The following is a 25,424-nucleotide window of genomic DNA, read 5'->3' as shown; positions in this document are numbered from 1 at the left end:
AGGCTTTGAATTTTCCCCTATCTCTTCCCTTTTCCCTTTGCTTCCACTCCATTATTCCATCCCATTCTTTCGCTTTTCTCCGATTTTCACTTTAGCTAGCGCAGCTTCCAACCAAATTGCACCACCACGAAACGAACTTATCGATCGAGCGCAAGTAATAGTTTGCACGAACTACATCGAGGGCTCTTCTTGTAATTCTGGGAAATTCTGCCCTCTACAGAAAGTACTTAGAACTTAAAATTCAAATCTATCAAAAACCGATGCCTACACTATGAGAAAATAAAAAAATACTTTATAGGCAATAGCTTGTTGTAGAACATGTACAGAGACCTATGTATAGTATCGGTTTGACATATGTTTAATAAAAAAACATTTTGTTCTTGTTACCGATCGTAACTGTATGTTAATTATTTTTGCTTAATAAACAGATGGATCGGTGTCGATTCTAAGTTTAAAGGAATAAATTTATAAAAAAATTGTTCTCTAATTTCCCTTCAAATCACGCCTAAATATTTCCTTTTGCATCGTCGCTTGAATAAAACAGACGAATATCGTAAATTGGTAAAATGGAGGAATTCGCTGTATAAAATTCTTTGTCAAATGTAATTCTACATAAATCAAATTTTAACGTCATTTTATCTTGTACTTAACACTTTCATATTATGATACGTGCACGGATACTACCACTTTTACAAAATGAATATTCCATCCTTAGACCTGTTTTATCATCCACTTTTCACACGTCACAAATTGTTAACAGAAAGTGTTGTAAAAGGGAGCAAGAGAGAAGTTGTGAACCTGTATCTGTAGCTGTTGTAAGTACATACATGTGTAAAATATTATAAAATATATATATTATATTAAATTAGATGTGTTATTTTTATACGTAATAGTTCTCAAAAATTAAAAGTTTCTCTGTTTCACTACTACAATATAATCCATGTTTGGTCTGAAATATTTTCGCTGCAGATTTTGTGCGGGTGCGGTTATCTAGATGGTACCGAAATTTCGGAAGCCATATCGTCGACGATACATATCTGCCAGAAAGATATGGTGCCACACTTTTACGCGCCGGATGTAGACATTTGCGAAACTGTCGATCATTTCACTAAACAACCAGATACAAACAGTCCATCCAGAAACGGACTAGTCGAAGCTGCCAGATTGGCTAGATCGAACATTAAACCGCTATGCGAATGTGAAGCTTGCATGCACGGGGCACTCGTTCTCCCTGGAGGATTTGGTGCGGCAAAGACATTGTTGGTATTTGTATTTTATTTAAACATCGTTAGAGAATTAATTTCCGTGAAATTTGTACATTGATCCTTTTTGTTAAAACTAATCATGATTTGGTGTATATAATCATTTTGATCTTTTATCTATATTATTTTTTATTTCTTCATAGTTACAGTAGAAGTACACGAATGCAATTAATTTTAAGATTAAATAAAATTATTCCACTTTCATTTCTTATATATCATCCATTAAAGTTCATGTATTATTCATGTTTTTCATAAATAAATATGAGAAAATTATATATTACGAGATTTAATAGAATTGTATTTTACCCCTTGCTAAATACTTTCTATAATTAAAACGAATCTCGTAACATTTATAAATAAGATACGTAAAATTACTGTGTTCTGGAATAGCTTTTGTAATTATGGGGGTAATCATGCCACTCGTAAGATAACCATTCCTTTCCAAATATGAATGCTATAAAATGAAAATTTATCGCTTTTGACCTTGCTTTCAATATAATCATAACCAGCTTTTTTCTTATTATCAGCGATAAATTCCGTATGAAAGGATTTATAGTGCTATGTTAATCTACATATAGTGAAAAGAGACGATGATATGAAAAATGTATTAATAAAATGAATTTTTCTTTATTACTCCGTCTACCTGCTTCTTACTCACTTTACCGAATGCATTTGTTACAGGAGCAATTTCGCAGCAAAAGGCGCCGACTGTACGATACTTCCTGATTTGGAAAAGCTTATCGAAGACTTTTACTGTGAGAAGAAACCAATTGCATCGATGTGCATTGCAAGCGTTCTTGTGGCAAGAGTATTAAAAGGTGTTAAAATTACACTGGGAAAAGATTGTAAGTTATTAAAGAAATTACTTTTGTCCAATACTTTTATTTATAGAGTTACCTTATTGAATTAGTTATTAGACTAAGGCAGTTATATTACAGTATCCATCATATTATAATATATAATAATACAACTTTTAGAAGATACTTTTACAAGTATAATTTTGTACAAGGATGCATATTAGTCAAACCAAACATTTATTATTACCAAAAATGTACATCGTTATGTGATTTTAAATTTAGCACCAGCAAAAGATTGGCCGTATGCCGATGCTATTAAGAAAGCAAAAGACATGGGAGCTAGGATAGAAATGAAAAATGTGAAGGGAGTAACGAGATGTAAAAAATACAATGTCGTTAGTACACCAGCCTGGATGTATAAACCTGCGTCTTATTTAGATGTCCATAATGGTATAGGGAAATTAATTACTACGTTGAAGAAATGCATCAATTGACAACGATGTCTCGATGTTCTATTCGATATCATATTAAGTTTTTACTCTCTTAAGTGAATTACAAATATACCGATTATCGTGAAGTTTCATTTTTCTATTTCTTTTTAAGTGCATCGTTCGTGTGTAAATATTTATCAATTACTCGAAATATAGTGATTGTAAAGTACATTAATAAATTTTCAATTTATTAACTTTTCATGCAAAATCAGACTCATTTACTCATCGAGCAAAATTTCAATCGCATACCATAATCGTTAATTTCATTTTTTTAAAGCGATTTCCTTACACGTCCTAAGAAATCTTTTAAACATTTGTCTCAAGAATCGATTGTACAATAGTAGAAAGTATAAGCATTCTTGAACTTTGTCCAATTTTTTGAAAACCCTACTTTTTTGTACGTCTGTTCTGTGAATGAGATTAACTTTGCTTATGGTATATTTAGTACAATTTACTTACCTTGAGAACAGAGTGCCCGTGTATAAATCGTAGGAAATGATCGTAGTAGGATTTCACATTCACGTAAGTTATGAAAAATATACTTTATTTCGATATCTCATCGTGTCCCTTTGCACCATATTAAAAACAGCATGAGACAGAGTATTCGATTTATTATACCTACTTCATATACTTAAAATAATCAACAACAATTGTTATAACAATGCGCCGAAATCTACGGCGAATAATTCACTTGTAGGCTGTCCTCTTCATAATTCTTTCCTATTATGAAGCACAGGATGAATCTTCGCCGTGATTTTTCCCGAGAATCAGAGCAATTTTAGTTTAAACAAACCACCGATCTAACGATTGAAATGCATGATCTTCAATCGAATTAGAAAAGACATATCAAAGGGTGCTGTGAAGAAAAGTCGCTTACATGTAGATCTAAACAAAACTAGATGCTTTCATGAGAGAAATATTAGTTTAATTTATGAAAAAGGAATGAACAATTCTACGTTAAGCCGATAATAATTAATAGGTGAACAGTCTTTGTGAATTTAATAAATGCAGCGAGACACAGTCTGCATGTAAAAAAAAAAAAAAGAAGAGGAGAGATACTTATCCACGATCGATCTTACTCGTTTAGAAACTACATAGCTAGACGCAGAAACGACATCCGAACGAACAAATACATATTCATGGAATGAAGGCGCGAGTGTTAGTCCGGTTCTGCTTTAGCTAAAACACTAAAGAAAACACGAAGCAGAGAGCGATGGAATTTATTTACAAAAGGCCGCGATGCACGCAAATCAACGCTCTTTGCTACAATTTTTCTTTTTTCTCCGCGTGATTCCGTTCTTGCGCTCGATGATAACGCGCGTGGCGCAGAATTTTCTGTTTTCACACTCGGTGTACTCGCACGTGATCGCGTGCGTCAACTGTGCGCAGCGTATGAACGGAAATTATCGTTAGTGTGTACGAGTTACTCGTACCGGATCGAGGTTTACTCGAGCATAACGAAACTGCACGCGCAAGTGCATTCAATCAATTTAAAATGTGTCCGTGAATTGCCGATAAACGAGTTTGACACAATCGCAACTCGCCAACTTGAGATGACTACTTATACGCGTATACAAATGTTCGGGGATTAATCGATCGACGATGAAAGCAATTTTGAATCATCGCACGTTTCAATACGTTTCTATGCGAATCTTAAACGAGATATTTCTTCAGTTCGATATTCAAACTTTTTCATATATCTTTTGTAAAAATTGATAAACTTTCGCGCGATAAATATCAATATACCTTTTTGAATAAATACATTCTCATAGTGGGATATAAACGAGATATATTATGCAGAATTATTTCATTGAAATGACAAGGTACGTGCTATAGTATGTTGCCAGGAAAAGCTTCGAAAACGGTTGATGAAGGAACCCTATCTATTGAGAAGAGAATTATCTTATAATGCCTGACTATACGTTGAATATTAACAGCGAGATGATAAAAATTAGGAGACATTGACAATTTGAATTCGTTGATATTTCTTAAATGAGGATACACTAATTTTTAAATTAATGGAAAAATTTTATGCCTGATGCAAGTGTATAAAAAGTGTTGCTTTGTTGAAAATATCCCTGAAGATATACTGAGAGAACGTTATTTATGATTCGATGTGATCTCCACACACGAATAGGCTAGTTTCTTGAATTTGGATTTACAGATAAAGATGTAATATTTTATTCCTTTTAAATTGTTTTCTTCGTCCAACGATTAATCCGTCATTGCAGAACACGAATAGAAAACACTTCGATGTTCACTTGACAGCATATCGATGCTAACTTAAGAAATTTTCATATAATTTCAGTAAGCTCTAAGTTTCTACAGTATCATTAGTGGTTCGATTCGACGGTAACCTGTATTTTGGCGCTTTTAGTTTTCTCAGAATGTCTGAAACGTTGAATTACAAATCGAGAACGGTACACAAATAACAGCTTATCTCCCATAAACAATTTAAATAATTGCTCGAAACACGCGGTTTCCACGCAATCGTTACAATTGCAAAGGAGATTTTTCAATACGCCAAGGTGGAACGCATTTATGTTAATGCTGATAATCAAGAAATACGAAAACGGAACACGCTTACGTAGGAATAAGATCTCTGTACGAACGTTCTTATTAATATAAAATCCAGTCTCAGGACGTATCGGAATTTACCTGGAAAAAATTTCAAAACGATCATATAGTTGCTTCGTAAACGTTCAGATAAACGCGAGGCAAGCGTCCCTTTGATCATTGTTCCTTTCATTTTCAGCACAAACTTCTCCGATACGTAGTAGGATGTGACAACACTTTTCAGACTTTGGTTCTGATCTCGTGGCCAGATTTCACGTTTGGGAAAAGATCCCGGGGTTCGCGTCCGCACTACCATACAATTTGGATCCCGGCGTACGTTCAACTGAGCGCTAACAAAGGCTCGACGGTCATACGGGATCTTCTTGCCTTGTCCTCTTCGTATTGCTTCATCTTCATCAACTTCCTTTTCCCTTTGCTCTGCTTCTTCCTCGGCGCTTCTGTCGTGGTCGTTACCTCGGAACTAGTTTGCCCTTCCTCTTCCAACATCCTCAGGGTCTCGATAATATTCCTAGGCTCTGTAATACGCCCAGCTGTGCTGCCGTTCTTATTTGCATAAACCACGGATAAGTGAGAGAAACTGGACTTAGGCGGAGCCGTGATATCGGCGAAGTCTCGGAAATTCGCGAAGAAATCGCCGCCGCGAATCGGCTGAGGTTTCGGATTGCTGAAATAGTTTGCACGGCCACGATTTCCACCGTGGTAGTAAGGACTGTACAGACTATCGTCCATCGTGTACTCGTCGTTTTCTTTCTCTTCAGGGTAGTAAGTGCCGCCTCGAATCACGCCAAAGTTTCCTGACCCTAGAAGCGGATGATGAACGTCTTTCGCCGTTGCAGTCGCTGCTTGATAGCCACTGCGATCGCGTTGGAAGTATCCGAGGAATCTATTGGGTCTGTACCTTTGTTGCTCCGCGAAAGAAGCTCTGTGATTCGCAAACAACTCCGCAAACGAAGGGAAGAAGTTTTGACTATCGGTTTCCAAGCTTTTGTCTTCTGAGTCAGGCGCATCCGTTTGACTCGTTTCTTTGGTATTTTCCGCTTTCTGGTCCTTCGAGGTAGGCTTGTCGGTGGTAGAGCTTGGTTGTTCGTCTTTTTTCTCGGTCACATCTGATGGAACTTCGTCAGTCGTGTTTTTGTAAGTTTCGTCCTCTTGGTTTCCTTCTACCTTGTCGCCTTCGTCCAGCTCGGTACCGTCTGGCTCCATGTACATATCCGAGTCGTCACCGTCTTCGTATTCCTCGCCTGTTTCAGAGGCGGACGCTATGGAGTCCTGGAACATACAAACGAAATTTTCGAATGTTATAATCGCTGAATATTTGTGGAATGTCTTATTTTGACGAGCGCAGCTAGAGGAATGAAACCTAAATTGGTCCTACTCAGTAAATACTAGAACGACCCTTATTTTGTATATTTTTATATATTATATGCATGTTTTTACATTTTCATATAATTCTAAATTTCCCATAAACTTGTACATGTATTATTCCCATAAACTTGTACATGTATTATAGTACATGATATTATTCCCCAAATAGCTATATTTATTACTGGAACATAAAATGATTTTATTTTAAAGGTCGACGAGATTGAACAAACGAAGTTAAAAGCTTTAGTATTATTCGATACTAGAGAAAAAGAAAAATTACCATTTGTCGGTGATATTACTACGGGACGAAGATACTGAAACTATATTCGCATAGGGCAAAATTTCGCCTATGATAGAATTAACAATAAATCTTAAGAATAAAAGTTAAAAAAAGAAGCTTCTAAAAATGAGAAATAAGATCAATTAAATCAATTTTCAACAGGATATGTTTTCCTGGAAAAAGAGGCGAGTAGTCGCGTGACGAAAGATTTATCGCATTCATTGTTCTGGAGATGAACTCTTGTTAAAAGGTATGCCAGGATGACGTATACCGAAGTTCCTTTCGCGGAGCTCATTGACCGATCGTATAAAAGGCGATGGTCTATCCTCGGCTAGGACAACACCACCGTGTCCTCGCCTTGACATTTAAGACATCTTCGTGCCGACGACCGGCTGCAAAACTAGTTAGCTGCTATCGCGCATATGACGTGGATACCAGCTGCGCCTATATATTTGTGCTGTTCAATATTACGCGTACTATACACTGTTATCTGGTGGAGGAACGTGCACGTGCGGACGCGAGCAATACTCACGCGTCGATGCTAATACGGACGATAGTCGTTGAAATCAGTTGCAACACACCAGTGACACGCCTAGTATTGTTACCAATATGTCAGGTCAACTTACTCACGTTATAACTGTATTCGCCTACTTTGTATTCGTCGAATGTTTCGATCCTAGAGTCGTTCCTATGGCTGCGCTTTTTTTAATCTATCTAATCCTAAGGGTAACGATCAATTCCTACTGGACGTTCGATTATCGGTTATTTACTGGGAGGTAAGCTATGCGTCTTACGATTGTATGGTAATTCGACGTTGTATACACGTGTATAACATGGTGAGTGAGTCTACGCGGTAATTTAAACGATAATAAATGGAAAACAGTAGGTGCATGTGCTGGATGTGTCGTATAATTAAAATGCAATCTTTTTGCAGTTTTGATTGTCTCATATTTGTATGGAAATTTCATGCATCGATGAATGTGTCACGCGTAGAAATCTCTGTTTCACATGCATGTACACACGCCTGTTCGTATGACAATACGTATAGTTCTGACTATGTACGTGGATATTTGTGTATTATATCACGTGCATTGGAAATACGAATTTTCAGGCTGTGGCTATCAACGTAACGAATTTCCAAATTCTAACAAGTTCTCGGGTTAGTGTTGGATACTAATAATAAGTTTCAACACAGCAGTTGCGGAACCTCCGCTGAAATATTTAATGGCAGCTGCAACATCGATTGCTCTCGATGTTTTTCAATTGGTGAAAATACTGTTACGCCAAAAAGAAGTTGTTTGTTGCCACAGAATATAAATACTCCAGTTTTTTTATCTCTTTTTATTTCTAATCAGAAATAATCGAAAATTGTATTGAAATTCGTTATTGATACTTTTAATATGGAAGTTTAGACAATATATATGCATATCAATAACATCTTACAGAACTTTAATTGTTAGATAGAGAGTTGCCAATTTAGAAAATACTCACAAGAAGCATCGTTACTTAGTAGTTTATATATATAATGCATTTATAGCTCCATCTATACGTATTGTAAAATAACATATATACAGATACGATAACAACAATTAGCAGCAATTATGATATTTGGCCGTATTATTAGTTATTAATTTATTTGCGTGTCATTTAATTATTTATCATTAAAGATAATTAAATTTGGCTTGAACAAATGTGATGATTGAAGGTAGTCAAGCGGTTGCAAGTTGGCGTGTTGATGCAGTTATGTAGAAACAGTGATTGAAAAGCGTAAATACAATGATTAGAGAGTACGAAGAGTTGCTACAGCCGAGTAAAAGTGTTGAAATAATATTTTAATTCTGTTACAAACAAACCTTTTCCTTCCCTTACAATTAATCTGATATCAAATGAAAGAAAATTCTATTCATGGTACGACAATTATTTGGATTAACAAATGCTTGCAAGTGTATCTGACTTCACGTCTTAAATTATAATTTTGTTTAAATAGACTTAATTTAATTTTCTTAGAGCTGAAATACAGGTATTTCATAATACGTTCATCGGATGATGAATTAACTTTTTTCTGACACGATTTGCGCAGGGGATAATTGAATTTTCAACTTTTTTACCCTTTCATAATTTAAACGAGTTATTGAAAGTCAAATGTCACAATTTTTTAAATCGAACTTATTAAATATGAACAGTATGATCTGTGAGTACGTATTGACGATCCAATTGAAATTATACAAATTTAAGATAAGATATTTTAGTAAAATATAATACGTTCGTTTTATTGTAAGATAATAATTTGCTCATATTCAAGGCAGTATTTTTTAGATCTATATTAAATAACTAAATATTAATCAGAGAAACAAAAAATAAGATAAAATTGTCGATAAACCTTCTAACACAAATCCTTGCTACATTCTTATTATAAAGATCAGTTGGTTCAACATAATAATAAAGCGCAATAAATTGTTTGTTCAATAAAATCTCTCCATTTGATGCCTCTATTTGAGGCATCCAATATTTCTATTTTAACATATGTATATTATGACATCATTTTATTTCAACATGTAATGCACTAGATAAACAATCATTCGTTATAAACGGTAATATTAAAAACGAAAAATTTATTGCTTGCTACGATAGAACATATTTCCTCAGATACGATAAGGAAGTACGTACTGTTACGTGTAAGAACATAAATAAAGTTACAAGATTTCAGATGGGTAGCGAACGAATCAAGTTATAAATCAATGAAGCACAGAACATTTTCCGGCAAACGGACGTTAACATATGCGCGCTGCTTTTTTACGAATGACCTCCGAGGCGAATATTGCATCAAGATTTGTAGACAACGAACACCTTTTGCCCTCGTAAATGAAAGTGATAGATGAGCTGTTATGTCGTGTAAGAAGAGATGATCACGATTCTGAATAAATACCTCTGACCGTGATCACGATGGAAGAAAATGTCGCGGTAAATTATTTAGATACGATCAACCGGCGATTCTAATTAACACAATCGTATTTTTCATTAACACGTTGAATACTGCGGTGGATACCGGTGACCTACACTTCGCAAATTTTATGTAGTAAGAGATTTTTAACGATGTACGTGATTTCGGTGATATTGTCAGAGAAAAAGGTGCACAAATAGAGTATGGTATTTGGCAAAAACTAAATGTTATGGTGCGCTATATTTCATTTTATTGCGTTTGCATTGGTAAAATATATAAAATTTGTGTTAAGGAAACGAGTTCTTTCTACGCTATTATCGTGGAACCTATTTATTTGGAAGCAAAAGTCACATGGCAAAATGGAACTTTTTATAGATATTTATAAAATAAGTTACTATTTCTATACATAGTATTCTATACAAGTATTATTAACAGTAAAAAATATCCTAAGATTTCTGACCGCGAGTGTACATCCTACACAACTTGGCACAGATATCTTCATATTTGTTACATATTTTGACACGTTTATGTTGCATAAATATCCACGGTCTGATGATTACATTAAATGCGATAAACGCTCAGCGCGAGTAAAACTTTACGTCACTATAGCCATTACTTTACACGAATCGAGGAAAAGGATATCGTAACGAATATTTTTCTGACATTTTATCAAGAAAAAACGTGTAATAAGATCTAACGTATGAGAAGTATAATCAGCAAAGCGTTTTATATATCGTTTTTTAAAGAGAATTCACATGAAGTATTTGCTATAGATCTTTCTTGTTTTTATTTACAATTAAGCGCCGTAGAAAGGCAACGAAGTAACGCAAGTGAAAGGGTTGTTTGGCTGAAAGAGATCAAAATCATGACAAATCTCCCCTGTATCCTCAGCCAACGATCTTAGACACAGGACACAAGAAGATAGATTGTTGCATCGGCTGACCGCAAAAGAAAGAAAAGGAGCTGTTATTAACACGCGATTACAGAACGCGAATTAATCTTGTGGCTCGTTCGTAACAGCAACACAACGCACCGATGATTATTATATTAAGTCAACGTTTGTATGCGGGGAATCCAATTAGCTGCAACGTCCTATCCTCCCTCTCCTCGGTATAAATTATATGTGTATTAAGGGCAATCAGTCTACCGAGCTGTAGGCTATAGGATAGATGATACAACGTGCGCTAGAGATACAATCGTAGCGTAAAGAAACATGGAAGCTTTATTGCACAGGTGCAACAGACGGGAAAGTATCGCACAAATCCTCTAGCGAAATCCGTTTCGACGCCTCAGCTGATCGTGGGATATCGACCTATGACGTTTCGGTCCCATTCCGGATCAAAATGATCGGCACGTTGCAATAATGATTGATTGAGTTCTGGTAAAGCTGGTCTTTTCGTTTCTAGAAATCAAGCTGACGTTTCGTATTATACTTATTTCTTATATTGCTCACTCAACGATTCATTAAAATTCCATCCTTTGCACTTTGATCTAAATACTAGAGCAAATATAGTATTTCACAAAATCTTTATTGCAGAGTGTAGTTTCTTGTTGTAAAAAAATCGACAGAATACTTAATATGTTGGAAAAAAATTTTCTTGACCGTTCCTCACAGAAACTTGTGAAGATAAATCATTTGCTTTTTAAAGAATGAAATATGAAGTTGAGAAAACAAAAGGTATATTCCCTATTTATCATCTGCGAATCTTCTCCAAATCTTATCTTCTATGAACATATTTCTTAACTACTTACAAAGATCTACGCCATTACGTTTCACATATATCTGTGAACCTGTGAAAAATGTTTATTAAACTATTTGGGTCTAATGGTTTTCTAATGATAACAATTTTTCAGCTTGTAAAATATTTCATTCGGTGTGAACATTTCCTATAAGTGTGCATCAACGCGTCAAATTTATGAGTGCCAGGCATCAGTTTCACTTTTATTTTAGTTTGTTTGACAGGAAAGAGTTGCAAGACGATAATCTAAACGCATATTGGCACAGTTATATAAAGAGCTAATGAGTGCGTTTTTAATCGATGTCATTATCTCCTTTCGTAACGAGAGTGACTTTAAATACGCAATGTGCCAAAGAAGAGGTAGAGTGTTCACGATATCTTCTGACTTGATTCATTCGTGGTCGATCTACATAGTTTCTTACTTGTAATTCCAACTGAAAAATACGTCTCACGTAATATAGCAGACTCATAAATCTTGGTATTTATATCACGCAATACGTCAATAACGTAATATGAAATTTTTAATGCAATGCTGGAATATAGCGAATATAGCGTTTGATACGAAGCATGAATCATATTATTTTATTGCAAGACAAACGAAAGCGAGACAATGTACAAATCATTAGCGATACGTAAAGCGCCTAATCTATTTCATTAAGTGTAATTTATTAAGAAACAAAATAGTTTCCTTTGCTGTTTCATTGATCGTTGGTTCATTGATATTATTTTAATGGAATATAAAAGCGTGAAATCATAATGAAACACGTTAACGCGAGTCATTTTACGCGAAATTGTTCAAACGGCAAGGGGCAATCGTATTTTATAAATTGACATGCAATAAATAATAAACGAGCATCGCAATCCATGAAATAAATCAAGTCACTGACTTTCTACACGTTCTGTTAAAAAGATAAAAAACCTGTGTTTTCTTTCTAGCCTTTTCTTACCTCGTGTTCAATAGCGTCTGCAGGAACTGGCGCTCCATCTGAAACAAAGAATAAGTTCTTGTATACAAAAGATACAAAAGGCATTTATGATAGAGTACTTAATTAAGAAATATCGTCATTAAGATAGTATTTATTATACAGATACATGTATAATACACATATTATGAATATATAATAAATTGGAGAAAATGTACGATGTATAAGTTCTCAGGTATCTTGAAGTTTCCGCGGTTTTTGCTATATATTCCACTTGTCCCATGTATATTTGAGAAGTTATACAAACATGGTTGGATATATTCCATAGTGTATTTTTCTTTAAAATGGCGATCAATTGCTCTTGTTTTATTCAGTAGATACTAAACATCGGCGATAAAAACGAAAAAAACAGTACAAGCTAAGAAGTACAATCATAAATTGTATTAACTGGATATTCAAGTTTTGTTGCATTTCCCACATTGCCTAATTTATTTCTAGTCGATATTCTCTCTTCCTGCTCGCTTGTTAATTTTAGAAAAAACGTTATAGAAAAATAATTTAGGGAATAGAATTATATCGAATATTCCTTTTAGAATCTTTCAGACGTTCAATCATCTATCTAAATTTTATTTGAATCAGTTAAACACAAAACGGGATGCAATTATCCGACAGGAAGGCTTACCATTATCGTTCGATCATACGCAAATCTGTTGATTAATCCGCTAATAGGCACGATCAGGAAATTACTCATCTAATAAGGGTTAAATTGAATACCGGAATGGCCGTTGATAAATGATCGTCCCCTCGCTGTTCAAGGCATACTGAGGCGCTCCTTGAAATTTTCAATCGAGTAACAACGAAGCTGCCTGAGAATGATAAATGCGACCGGTCCAACGATCTACATAAAGGCCGAAGACGATTATTACCAACACATTGCGACGCATTTTATACAATTTTCATGCCTAAAATTATGCTTGTAACAACAGTTTTTTCACACCTTATAAAATGTTTAAACCTGTCATGATCATAACGCGTTTGCGCGTAACATGCAAATTGCATTCTGGTTGCAGTGTACGCGCAATGTGGTACTACAAGAATAAATTATGGCATAAAAATGAATAAAAGCAAGGAGTTATTAAACGCGTAACAGCAACATTCCTATTTATTGAGACATCTATTAGCCCAGTAGTATATCGCGATACATTAACTGCGCCATTACCACAGTGGTTAATTAGTGTTTCTAAGAAACATTTCAAAAATAGTCGTTTCCATGCCTATGTTACAAATAAAATTCGAAAAGCACATTCTACCACTTTCTTCATTAGACAAATAATAAATTGCTATAGGTAAAGCTTCGAATGGGTCGGGTTAGAAAGGATTAATTAACGCAGACTGTCCGAGCGTGCAGCTACGACAGTTTTCTTTCATCGTTGTCAGGAGAGAAAGTCAATTACTGCGATGACAAGCCACAAACGTTTAGCGATGACGTAGTACGTCTCGGGAGATCTTCGTGGTACGTGTTCAAAGTTAAAACGCCCGAGCAGTTGCTCCCTTGGCTCAACCTGTCAAGTATAGTTTGAAAGACAAGGCGCTTGGATCACCTCGTACATTTCCTACTTACTTGTCGCTCTGCTTTACATTTTCGAACGCGAATGTCTCCGACGACGTTCACTATTCAAATCAACTTTAAAACAAACTATGCCTACATAGTCAGGCATAATAAACTCCTAATAAACTCCTAATTGATCAAATCCGTTGCATAAAAGAAGAAAGTGCCTCTTGCGACGATAAACGGACATTAATCGTCGTGTTTGCTTGTTACCGGGGTTACGTTAGAATGGAAATTCAGATGTTTAATCAAAGCGGAGTAAAAGAAAATTTACTTATTACAATATCGTTTTTTTATATGCGGAAGAACGATATATTACAACGAATTTTGGCGAACAAAAGATGACGTGAAAGGCAAATAAGATGAAAAGGCATCATAATTTTATGAAACAGAATTATAATTAATCAATAATATAAATATAATAGATGGCAAAATGTCCAAAACAAGAGTTACGAATACCCATATATGCAAGTACAAAAGTTAAACGTTCTCTCATTTGAAATATAGTGCATTAATTACGATAGATGTATCGATGCAATACTGTAGCGCAAAACATCGTTACGATTTAAATAAAAAGTTCTCTTCGTGTTAATGCGAACACTCCTGTTAAAATAAATATAATACATAGCAGACTGAAGAATATAATAAATTTATTGCATTTTAAAACGAAACATTATTCACTGTACGACTCAGCATGACGCTAGTTATTAATTAATTACACTTAATTGGCTTTTATCCTCTTTATTCAGATAAGTTATCATCATATTAACCGGATAGATATCATAACATTATTCAGAAAAGGATTTCTCAAATAAAGTTGTTAAATCACAGTGTGTTGGTAGTATTTCACCACACCAATTATAGTCACCGCAACGTAATGCGGCATCGGCCAGTAATTTGTTGGACCGATTCTGTGAAATTCTCGTAATTTATTGCAGTGCGTATCATTGATCGCAACGAAAGATGTATCGCGAATCCTGCGTTTAGAAAGGCATACGCACCGCAAAGAATGTTCATATATCATTAAGTACACTGACAGTTTTAAAGAGTTATTCAAAATATCAACTTAGGATTGTTTACGATTAAATGTACAGAAATTAATAATTTATAAAGTACTTTCCTAAATAATAATGAATTAAATAAAGAGAAATATTCTAAAATTATATTTATACGTGTAAAATGTATATGTATGTACATTTAGATGTGACATTCAGTTTTCCGTTGTACTGACATTATTCCTTCGTACATCTTCCCATGCCCATACCATGGTACAGCTGTGAACTTTAAACATTTAACGTTGTTTCAGCGATACATACAATAAAATTGCAGTGTTTCATAGTTAGTCAATAATAGGTATGCAATTTTACAGCTGATGAAATTGCTTCGTGAATGATTATCCTAGATATGAATTATTTATCTAGAACATGTCAATGCAAAATAGACTAGCCATCGATATTCATGTATGATTGAAAATTGTGAAAACTTCTACCAGAATATGTATACGTATATAGAACGTCCATAAGAACCTCCTAAGTATATTTTTACCTACGAAAGAAATTACATAAAGACAAGGAATTGTTCTTTTGCAATGTATGGGAAATGCATAAGGAAGGAAAGTTATAATCACTGTATTAATCATTGTTAGAAATTAATTACATTCATTCGCTTTCAAGCAAGGAATGTAGAACGTACCATCGATTTAACATTCGTATTAGGCTGATAGGTATGAAACACCGACTCTTAAAAATTTGAAATTGGCAATTCTGAATATCGTACATTGAAGTTCCTTATAAGTTACGTGGAAGTAGAAGAACCATCGGGATATTCGAATAAATCTTTTTATAACTTTAACCTTCCTACTACAACAAAATATTATAACTTCGATATATTCTACTAACAGAAACATTATTTTATCAGGAATAAAAATAACTCTTAGTTTCCTAACGCATCAACATAGACGCAACGCTCATTCCACTTGAAACGTTAAAAGAAACGCAAGACTCATTCTACTGAAACGCCGAATGACGCGTATTCCATATTAATCGTACTTTATGTTACACGATGACATAGATACCGATCTTTTAACGCATCGATGTACACCTCCACTTTCTAAAGAACTGTTGCCAGCAACATCTTCACGAGGGAACAATCAACAAGAAGATGTCGAAAGATACGTAATGCCCGCACTGTATTCTTGGGTAATAACGTATGCCTGATGCGACACCGCTTTGCTATACATAGAATATTTCGCTTTCATCGCGCGACAGTAGCGGTTATCGAACGCTGATCTGCCTCTTACGCGACCTCGTTCTTCAATGATACTTCTTGAAATCAACAATAATGAGGATGATCCAGACGAGAATCCGTCCGCTCGTGCTGCGCTTTCAACAGCGTTCACGCCATTGTTTCAACTAAGAACCGGAGATGACGTGTTATTATTGTCTGTAGCTATCGCAATGAATAAAAGGCTATGTCGTGTGCTTATAATAACTTAATAAGACAAATTGGCTGACCTGAAAAGTCTCTTCTTTATTTTATATTCTCACGATCATTGATTAAAGAGGACACCGATTGAAGGAACATCCTTGCTTGGGATAAAAATATGAAAATTTATATTTATTATTTTTACATATTTTATGTTTTCAATGTGTACATACTTTTTGAAAGGAAAGTGCATGTTATTTATACGTAAAATAGAAATTCAAATAATATGAACTATATTACCTTCTGCAAATTCCGTAAATTACTTAATACAGCTATTAAAATGTTTACGCACATTTACAATTATGTAACAGTCAAGAAATATTTTTCACTTGACACATTAGAATAATTATCTTGCAAAACAGTTTCTGAAATTACAAATATTATACATAAATATTAACAGTATGTACATAGTATATACATAATAAGTTTATATATAAGATCATAAGAAATTAATAGGGGAATAAATTTTGTCAATTCCAACGAACAGTTTCTCAATCGAATTCAATTTATTTCCTTATTTTACAATTAAAAACGAAGTTTCTGTATTTTTGGTCGTAGTACTTGATCGTATATTGTGCAGTCTCTGTAGCAGCTGCAACGAAACTGCGCGCGTAAACGCACGTACACGGTACGAATTGATTTGATGGACGAGCAATCAAAGTCGACAGAAAAAATTGCACGCTTACTCGCGGTGTACATCGAAGCGACAACATACCGTTTTCCGTTTCTAGATAACCGGGGCTGCTTTGAAATTGTAATACGCACGCGAACGACATAATCAAATCGCAAATCAGACCGGATTCTTATGACCGCGCCGCACACCACCGACGAGGAAGTGATTACCATCGTTCGAAATACGAACCTCTCTCGTTTCTTTTTTCGCCCTGGGTTGCAATGAGAAAGGACTCAGGATATTACGTACCCAGCTACGAAACCCAAGGAAAATTTGTACTTGAACGATTGGAATTGTGGATTGGGTGCTTCCTACTTTCAGTTCATTTTGAAAAAAGAAAAAAAATAAAAAAAGATCGTTAAAAGCCAACGGCGTTCCCGTATTTGCCGCCTGCTGCCTGCCTAACGAGATCTTTGAGAGACCTTCCTGAGTGATATCTCAGCAATATTTTATCTGGCTGGTGAGCGGCGAAACGACCATACCCGCCCCCTTTAAAGTTGCCAACGAGCGATATTCATGTCACGGGATTAATTAATATATCTACTTGCAGTTAGCACATTAAGTAGAAGGCTATTTTTCGAATGAACGTTTCTCTGTATGGATTCGTAATTGGATGTAATTCGATCGTAAAGTTTGTTCAAAATTTTCTTTGTACCAAGGTTTTCTTCTACCTATATATAGTTAATAATTGGTAATGAAAATACATCTTTCGATCTTTATTGCAAACGTGGTCGAAAACCGGCTTATCCATGGTGATGAGGCAAGATTATTGAACGAAGGTAGCTGATATGCAAATGTATGCTATAACTTATACATTTTCTCGTATACGTTTTATTGCATCGTTTGAATTTCTACAGTTAAATAAAATGCATTTGTAGTTATATATAGTAAAGAGAAACACGTTTTACACGAAGTAAAACGAAAAAATACAAAATAGATATAATTCTTGTTTAATGTCAAAATGTCCCAATAATGAATGGCTATTGTTAGAGGCTAAAAGTAAATATATTAAAATGGTACTTTGGGAAAGGGATATATCATTGAGAAAAGAGTAACCTCCTGTCTTCAAAGATATAAGATTAGCATCATTTTCTGAGTTAACAATTTGTCTTTTGACGTTAAATTGACACGATGATTAATAAGATGATAAATAATCGAATTTGCAATTTCTTTTATCGAAGACAAGAAAATAAAATTGTACATCAGGCACAAGATTATTCGTGCCACCAACGAATAATAAAGCAACGTACCTACATATATGGTATACTGCTTTCTTACTTATCGCAAAAATTGACACGTTGCTCTCAATCAAAATCCCTCGCATAAGAAATGGAAAACATGATTTATTATATTCTTTCCCTGTGGTCTTCAAATCCAATCGTTATAATCATGTTCTTATGACCGACTTAGGAAATACGATTTTGCCGCAACAATTATGATTTCCTGCGCTCGAAGGTATGCTCTAACGATATGCGCGTAAATGTTTTGTACAGTGGAATACAGGTTGCACTATAAAGTTGTATCTCCGACGTTGCATTGAATGGTGCCACAAAGAACGATCGAATATGCAATAAAGTACTTCCATAAAGGAGTTGCTACGTATTCGCTGGAAACGTTGGTCCCATCAATAATCATTAATGAGACAAGCGCTTTATCGACCCTGTATTCCGAATCAGCGATTTCGAAATGTAATTTAGTTGTGAACAGAGTCCCGTCTCGAGTGACGAATCTAACGTATTCCATGAACACCGCCAGGCGCGAGGCTACCTCGTTAATTCAAACTATCGTGATCTTCGAGCTTCGCGCAGTTGCTGCGCCGTCCCGAGTAGACGTCACCAACACGAGATGTGGGTAATTGAAAGTACATCGACGATAAAAGAGGCGCGTAACCGTTGTGATAATCTGCATTTATTCACCGAATCGTGGGCGCCGCATCGAGTTTAATTGAACGAGATTCCATTAATCTTCGCCTAAGTAACAGAGATCTTGTTACTGTTACTATCTACCTTTGGTACTTCTTGTTTATTCGTAGCTACTATATCGAAAGTTCGTATGTTTAAATGTGTTCAAAGCATTGCGCTATTTGGTATGTTACGATTATGTATCGAGGTTACCGATACCTATATGTATATCTTTTATGATGTTTGAATAGGAGAACTATTTGAGATTTAATATTTCATGTCTCGCGGAACGTGTAACACTCTTGATCGATATATTGCGTGAAATTAATAAACGATCGTAATAAATTCGCATATAGTCCGCAATCAGGTTACAATGTTTTTATTATAAACCTCCTTAACATTGAATAGATGGATCTAAAATTTTTCATTTTCACGGTGATTAGACGATATACAGTGCAACTTCGTCTATCTGAACTTGTCGGAGAGGAAACGGTTTATATAATTGGAGTTCACAGAATAGAAAATCACGTCCAGAGAAATGAATTCAACCAGCAAAAATGCAATTAATCGGGCATTAACTAAAATTTCGTTTTAATATAAGAAGTTCTTTCATATTTGCGATTCTTCGGGTTTTGCAACGAACAAAGCATAACGTACTATTGATATATATTGATATACAATAACACGATTAAAACCCAAAGAATCACAAATACGTCATCGAATACATGCTTCGTAACAAATTCCTGCCTCTTTCACGCGGTCGACAAGTAACGTTAGAAGAAAATTAAACGAATACTATTAACGCGGCAAATTGGCAAATTCGAACTTCGTAGAAACGATATTTCCTAGAGTTCGGTTAGAACAATGGCAAGAAGAACCGCAGAAAGGAAGGCGCATCGATGCGCAACATTAACAGGCCGCGCACGGTATCATGGGAATCACTTGCCACGGAACGTGGGAGTTTGCAGGAGCCACACCTTGTTCGTCGAAGAATCGTATTGAAAAGGACGTTTCGTGAAAAGGCTAGGGGAGGAGAGAGGGGAAAGAGACAGGCGGAACAGGAGGGACGGAGAAAGAATCTCGTCCCTCGAAAATATTTCTCGAGAGTGAAAGCATCCGGCTCGGCCACGGCTCGACACACAGCATCTCGACACAGCACCTCCGGCCACGTATCGTCAGCGTGCAACACGAGGTAGCGATCGTCTCCTAGGGATCGTGACGACTTAAACTTTCGTTTAATTTATCATGGCATGCGCGGGGGTCCAATCAAGAACTTTCTCTTGGAGGGAAAAATCCAGCCGATCGTACTTCGCCTCTTTCACTACTCGGCGTCTTCTCTCTGTATCTTTCATTGCTTTCATCCGGAAACAGCCGCGGAACGTTTCTACGACGTTATTAACGATACTCGTGGAAGCGGAAAACCTAATATGTACTTTTTCGACAAGTAAACATGATACCTAGTGACGTAAAGTCTTACGAAGTAAATGCTAAAGACGATTTGTAATACTATAAGCTTTATGTTGATATGTATCACTTTAGTAGATTATTATTTAACGAATTATTCCATACAATTGGACATCCTTATGATTGAATAGTTGGAAAAAATGATTTTGTATCAATCAATTTACTTCGGAACTCTGATTTACATAAACACTTCCGGATATAATATTATTAAAAATTATAAGGTAAATGAAAACATCTGTATTCATTCCGGGTATTTTCCTTAACTCATGACAGTAAAAAGTTAAATAAACCATAAATATGCTAAGTTCATAAAAAGTCTGATGTTTATGCGTAAACTATATACGCGTAGCTTACAACTGTTGTATGTTAATAACAGCTGCAAGCAAAGTAATTTATATAATACCATTTGCCGTGAAATCATCAGTTATTCTTTAGTACAGTAAAATGTAGCCCTGCAGATACAGTTCTGTTCCTTGTTCAATGATTTATGATGACCAGCATGGATTTCGTATACGTCCACATAAACAAGCAACGACAATTTGGTCGGAAACAGGAAACATGTAGATAAAATTAATCGTTTGTTTTCGATTTAGTAATAGCCAGGTCCTTTCGATACGATAATAAATTTAATTTTCTCTCTTACATACGTAGTTTACTGACTATTATGCAGAACGCTATGTGTATTAAATAAATAGAATTTATGTTTCTGCACTAGCTACAATAAGTGCTTTAATAGATTAAAATGAGAATCACAATCAGAATCTCTCAAACATCGTTGTATAAGAATGTTAATAAATGTTACTGTATCTATTGCAAATTAATAGACAATAGATCCACAATACTAGAATCATGCACCCGTAATAAACAAGAAGTGCATGCATCAGTTTTTGATTACCTAGCAACTTTCTCGGTGCACTCAAATTTGAAATCTGATAAATCGAGCAGATTACATCTACGTTCATGCCCTCATAATTCTTCAAACATCGTCGGTTACCTACGATCAGATGCACCCGGCTTCCGTATCCTTATATGGAAAACAGATCACGATCGATAGGTTGGATAAACGACTTGCAAGGGCTCGCGATCAAGATTTGCCAGTTTCGCAAATTGATTTACAAATAGATTAATATAATAGAACTCCAAATTACGGAAGCGGCTTGTCACATTAGAAACACTTTAATTTCAGTTTTAGAGTTAATATAACAAACTTTTCAATTGGTACTTTCGACTCTTGCAAATAATATAATAATATAATAATATAGATAATATAATATAATAAAAGATATATGGAAGTGCGGAGTTAATAGTATTTCTATCACGGACATTTCATTATAGATATTTAATTATTCTAACTGCTATCATAATATAATTTTTGCGATTTTCAAATATTCTACAGTTTTTATTTCATCTTAAATTTAATAAAAAGATATCTAACACAATAACTATTCTTAACTATTCTACTACATCTTCAAATACTTGTCTCAAAATAATATTAATGATTTTCACGTATTCTTTTTTATTTTATTTCAAACTTAAAAAAACAAAGGATTATAGTATTTTATTATAATAGACGGATAACTTTCTTTGTTAAGGTAATAGATATAAAATGTACAATAAATGTATCCTTATATGTATAGGTACTTGTAAACAACAAGAAACATTGATGACGATGAACACTGAATATGACATTAAATAGCTATGTTATGAAGGAATTATCAATTTTAAATATGTATAACATAGACTAATTAGTCGCATTAAAAAGATAGGCGTTACATATAGGCGTTCGTATAAGTGTTAATTCGACTTAAATCGCATATTTAAAACTTCTATCATCGATGCATATTAGACTATAATGTCTTTGAATACTGATGAAGTTGAAAAACTCGTTTCTCGCACACACGGTTGTTTAAGATTCGTGTGAAGTCGTGTTGCTCGTATATTTTATTTAATAATTCAGAATCATATACAAAGCTTGCACAGAAGTGGATCAATTGCGAGATGAAAGTAACACGAAATCGATTGTAGAGTATCGTGTTCGATGATCGGTGATGTTTCACTTGCTCTCTTTGTCGTTGAGGGAGATTGGCCTTGGCATTACCAGAGTTAATTCCTAGTACTTTCAGTATCAATTGCTCTTATTCCATGTCACTTTCACCATCAGAATTATAAACAAGTTTATTTCATCGTTTGGAAAATCTCACGAATGTCTTAATATTTTAAATGAATATTTATCTAATCGTGAATTATGAAGTGTAACTTGATAATTATATTTTTAGTAACGTTATGCATCTAATTAATTATAATTCTGGTTTCTTTCAATTTAAGCAATTTAATTTCAATCGTCAATAAATAAATCGATAATATATTCACACGTCCCAGGTTATTTAGCGGCGTGTTATGAATATTAGTTTAAATTGAGAATACGGAAAAGCGAAGTTCCCGCGTACCTTTGCAAGGAAACTGTGAAATACAAGAATCTTGCGACACTTTCTCTCTAATTAAAGAGCAGGCTAACTTGTCACGCGAGCTATTGATTGCGATTTGGCTTTTTACTGTTAATTTATTGAGGAACATGGACATCAAGTAATACCTTATCAAACGAAATATTTCATTGCATTCATTATTGATTCTAATAACAATCTTTCACGACATTAAAGGCCCACGTTTGATCATTATAGCTTTAATTAGATATTAGATAACTAGAGCAGAACTAAGTGTATTTAATCCTACCGATCATTATATAAGTAACGAAAGTGTTGGGTATGCTCCCTTATAAACGAGGATGTTAAAAATCAGATATAGATATGATCATAGATTTGATTCCTTTAATTAATACATTTATTGAGCATAAATTAAGTTAGATTTATAGATTATTAACCGATACGTAAAAAGGTTAACTTTCTACATAATTTCATGTTTCAATTTATGTGTTAATTAGTACTTTATACATCATTTATTTATTTACAAGTGTTATACCTGTTACACAGTGACCAATTCAACTATACGAGAAATTTTACATATTTCCTTTTTTTTTATATATATAACATAAGATTTAAAAATTCTATCCTTCTACTTTGAAATATAGACTAAATTAAACTGAACGATCCATGATATCCATGTTCTATACGTTTTAATAATAATATACCTATTAAATATGCGATGCACATAAAAAAATCCTTTTTACATTACATTTATATCTCAGGAAATTAACCCAATGTTAGCACCGCTTGGGGAGCGTTCAGCACAAAAACCACATAGTTATAATTACTAAAGTGAAAACGCTTTCGCTGCTTTACCATAGACACATATGGTTAGACTATATTAACGTTATTCTTGAGGGATAGATTTCAAAGCAGCTGCCTGGCACACTACCGCAATTTATCACCGAATGGAGATTGACGCCCGTAGAGATTGGCTCGATACAAAGCATCGCCGCAAGTATATACGATCGGTATAATTTTCTCGGAGAACAGTAGAATCTTACAAGAGTCATGATGTTCGTATGACTTTCTCTCCATGCCGTAAGGTGTCTAACTTCCTGGTAACGGACGACCGAGTTATGACAGACGGATTGAATACGATCACGGGGATTCTCAATCTTCTAAATAGTTTTTCTCTCAAGATCATTGGAGATACGATGACTCGAAATTTAAACTTCAAATTATCGCGATACATATCGGGCACGATCATTACAGGTGATTTCAAACGATTGTTCAGTCATCGATCTAGAGATAGTTTCGATCGTGTATTATCTTGAGAAGTTGATATTGTTGAACCTTCTCAGTGCACTAGGAAATTGCTTGTTTGCTTAGCTGTCTGTTACGTGAGATATGATTCTTTCGGTAGATAACAGTTATAATTAGACTGCAAATATTTATGCATTTATGGGAAATTTAAAAATACAAAAATGCATAGAATGATGAACACAGATTGAACGTATGATGTACAAAAATATCGTATTATGACGATATTTGTCTGTGTGTTTCTTTTCTTGTATCAGAATGGAAATTTGCATAAGCATCCGTAGTTTAGTTCTAATTCGGAATCTGTCACGCATTTGATGAGTCAATAAAATGGTAACTCACGCGCAACATTTAGTACGTGTTATTCATCTGGCTTCGTTGCTTTATTATTTTATATAATTATAACGAATGTTCATTTAACGAATGTTATAGTTAAAATTAAAATAAGAGAAAGTACGAATCAGTTGAAAGAAGAGCACAACATCCTTGTTACCATTTTCTTCCTGCAGAGCCACAACATCTAGAACACTTCAATCGTTGGTGCAAGGACGTTTCGATCATTAAGATTCTGTAACAACCAATTAGTCTAGCATATTTATTTTTCCCACGATGATTTCATCCTTCACAGTGAGATTGCAAACAGAGACATCCAAGTTAGTAGAACAAACCATTACAGAGTATTTTGTTCCTAATCAAACGACGAAGCTTAATCATTATATAGAACGTAATCTGAAATTAAGATATACATATACACATACATCCCTATCAATAAACAGATATTTTTAATCGGTAGTGTTTCTAACATCTTATCATTTTATAAGGATGTCAACGCGTAACTTTCAAGTGCCAAAGAAAGAACTGCAATAATTCCTTTCCTCGATCACTCAGAATTGACATATTGCGTTTCTTACTTATGACAGATATTTTCATATCGACGTGAAATAAGTCGCCAACAGTGCTACATCGCCTTATTTATGACTTGTCAACACGTAATTCTTTGACTGATTTATAACGCGTGGCTATCCTGTTTTACAAGGCGGCAGCGAATAAAAGAAGTCACAGGTATCTCGTTCCTAGATACAATGATCGCAAGACTTCTTTCAGGTGCTCGCTCCGGGTGTCCAATCTTTGTCGAAGTACCATTTGCCATTAATGCAATGCACGTGTTTAACGGT

General features: G+C 34.7%; 2 protein-coding genes across 6 annotated transcripts in view; one reads left to right on the top strand and one right to left on the bottom strand.

Moving 5' to 3' along the window:
* Positions 1-696: 696 nt before the first annotated feature.
* LOC105666094 (ES1 protein homolog, mitochondrial-like) lies at positions 697-2,553 on the top strand. The gene is made up of 4 exons (XM_048405843.1): positions 697-768; positions 970-1,259; positions 1,944-2,107; positions 2,342-2,553. The coding sequence occupies exons 1-4, from the start codon at positions 697-699 to the stop codon at positions 2,551-2,553; spliced, it is 738 nt and encodes a 245-aa protein (XP_048261800.1).
* Positions 2,554-3,073: 520 nt separating this feature from the next.
* LOC100644630 overlaps positions 3,074-25,424 on the bottom strand; it is a 76,255-nt gene continuing 53,904 nt past the window's right edge. For all 5 annotated transcript variants that reach the window (XM_003393307.4, XM_003393306.4, XM_048409254.1 and 2 more), the window contains 2 exons: positions 12,400-12,437; positions 3,074-6,396 (listed from right to left, as the gene is read on the bottom strand). In XM_003393307.4, coding sequence (XP_003393355.2) covers positions 5,446-6,396; positions 12,400-12,437 — 989 coding nt within the window. In that variant the 3' untranslated portion in view covers positions 3,074-5,445. The remainder of the gene's footprint in view (positions 6,397-12,399; positions 12,438-25,424) is intronic.

This window comes from Bombus terrestris, chromosome 1, assembly GCF_910591885.1.
Source record: "Bombus terrestris chromosome 1, iyBomTerr1.2, whole genome shotgun sequence".
Classification (NCBI taxonomy): domain Eukaryota; kingdom Metazoa; phylum Arthropoda; class Insecta; order Hymenoptera; family Apidae; genus Bombus; species Bombus terrestris.
Note: the sequence above shows the minus strand (reverse complement) of the source record. Positions and strands in the feature narration are given on the sequence as shown.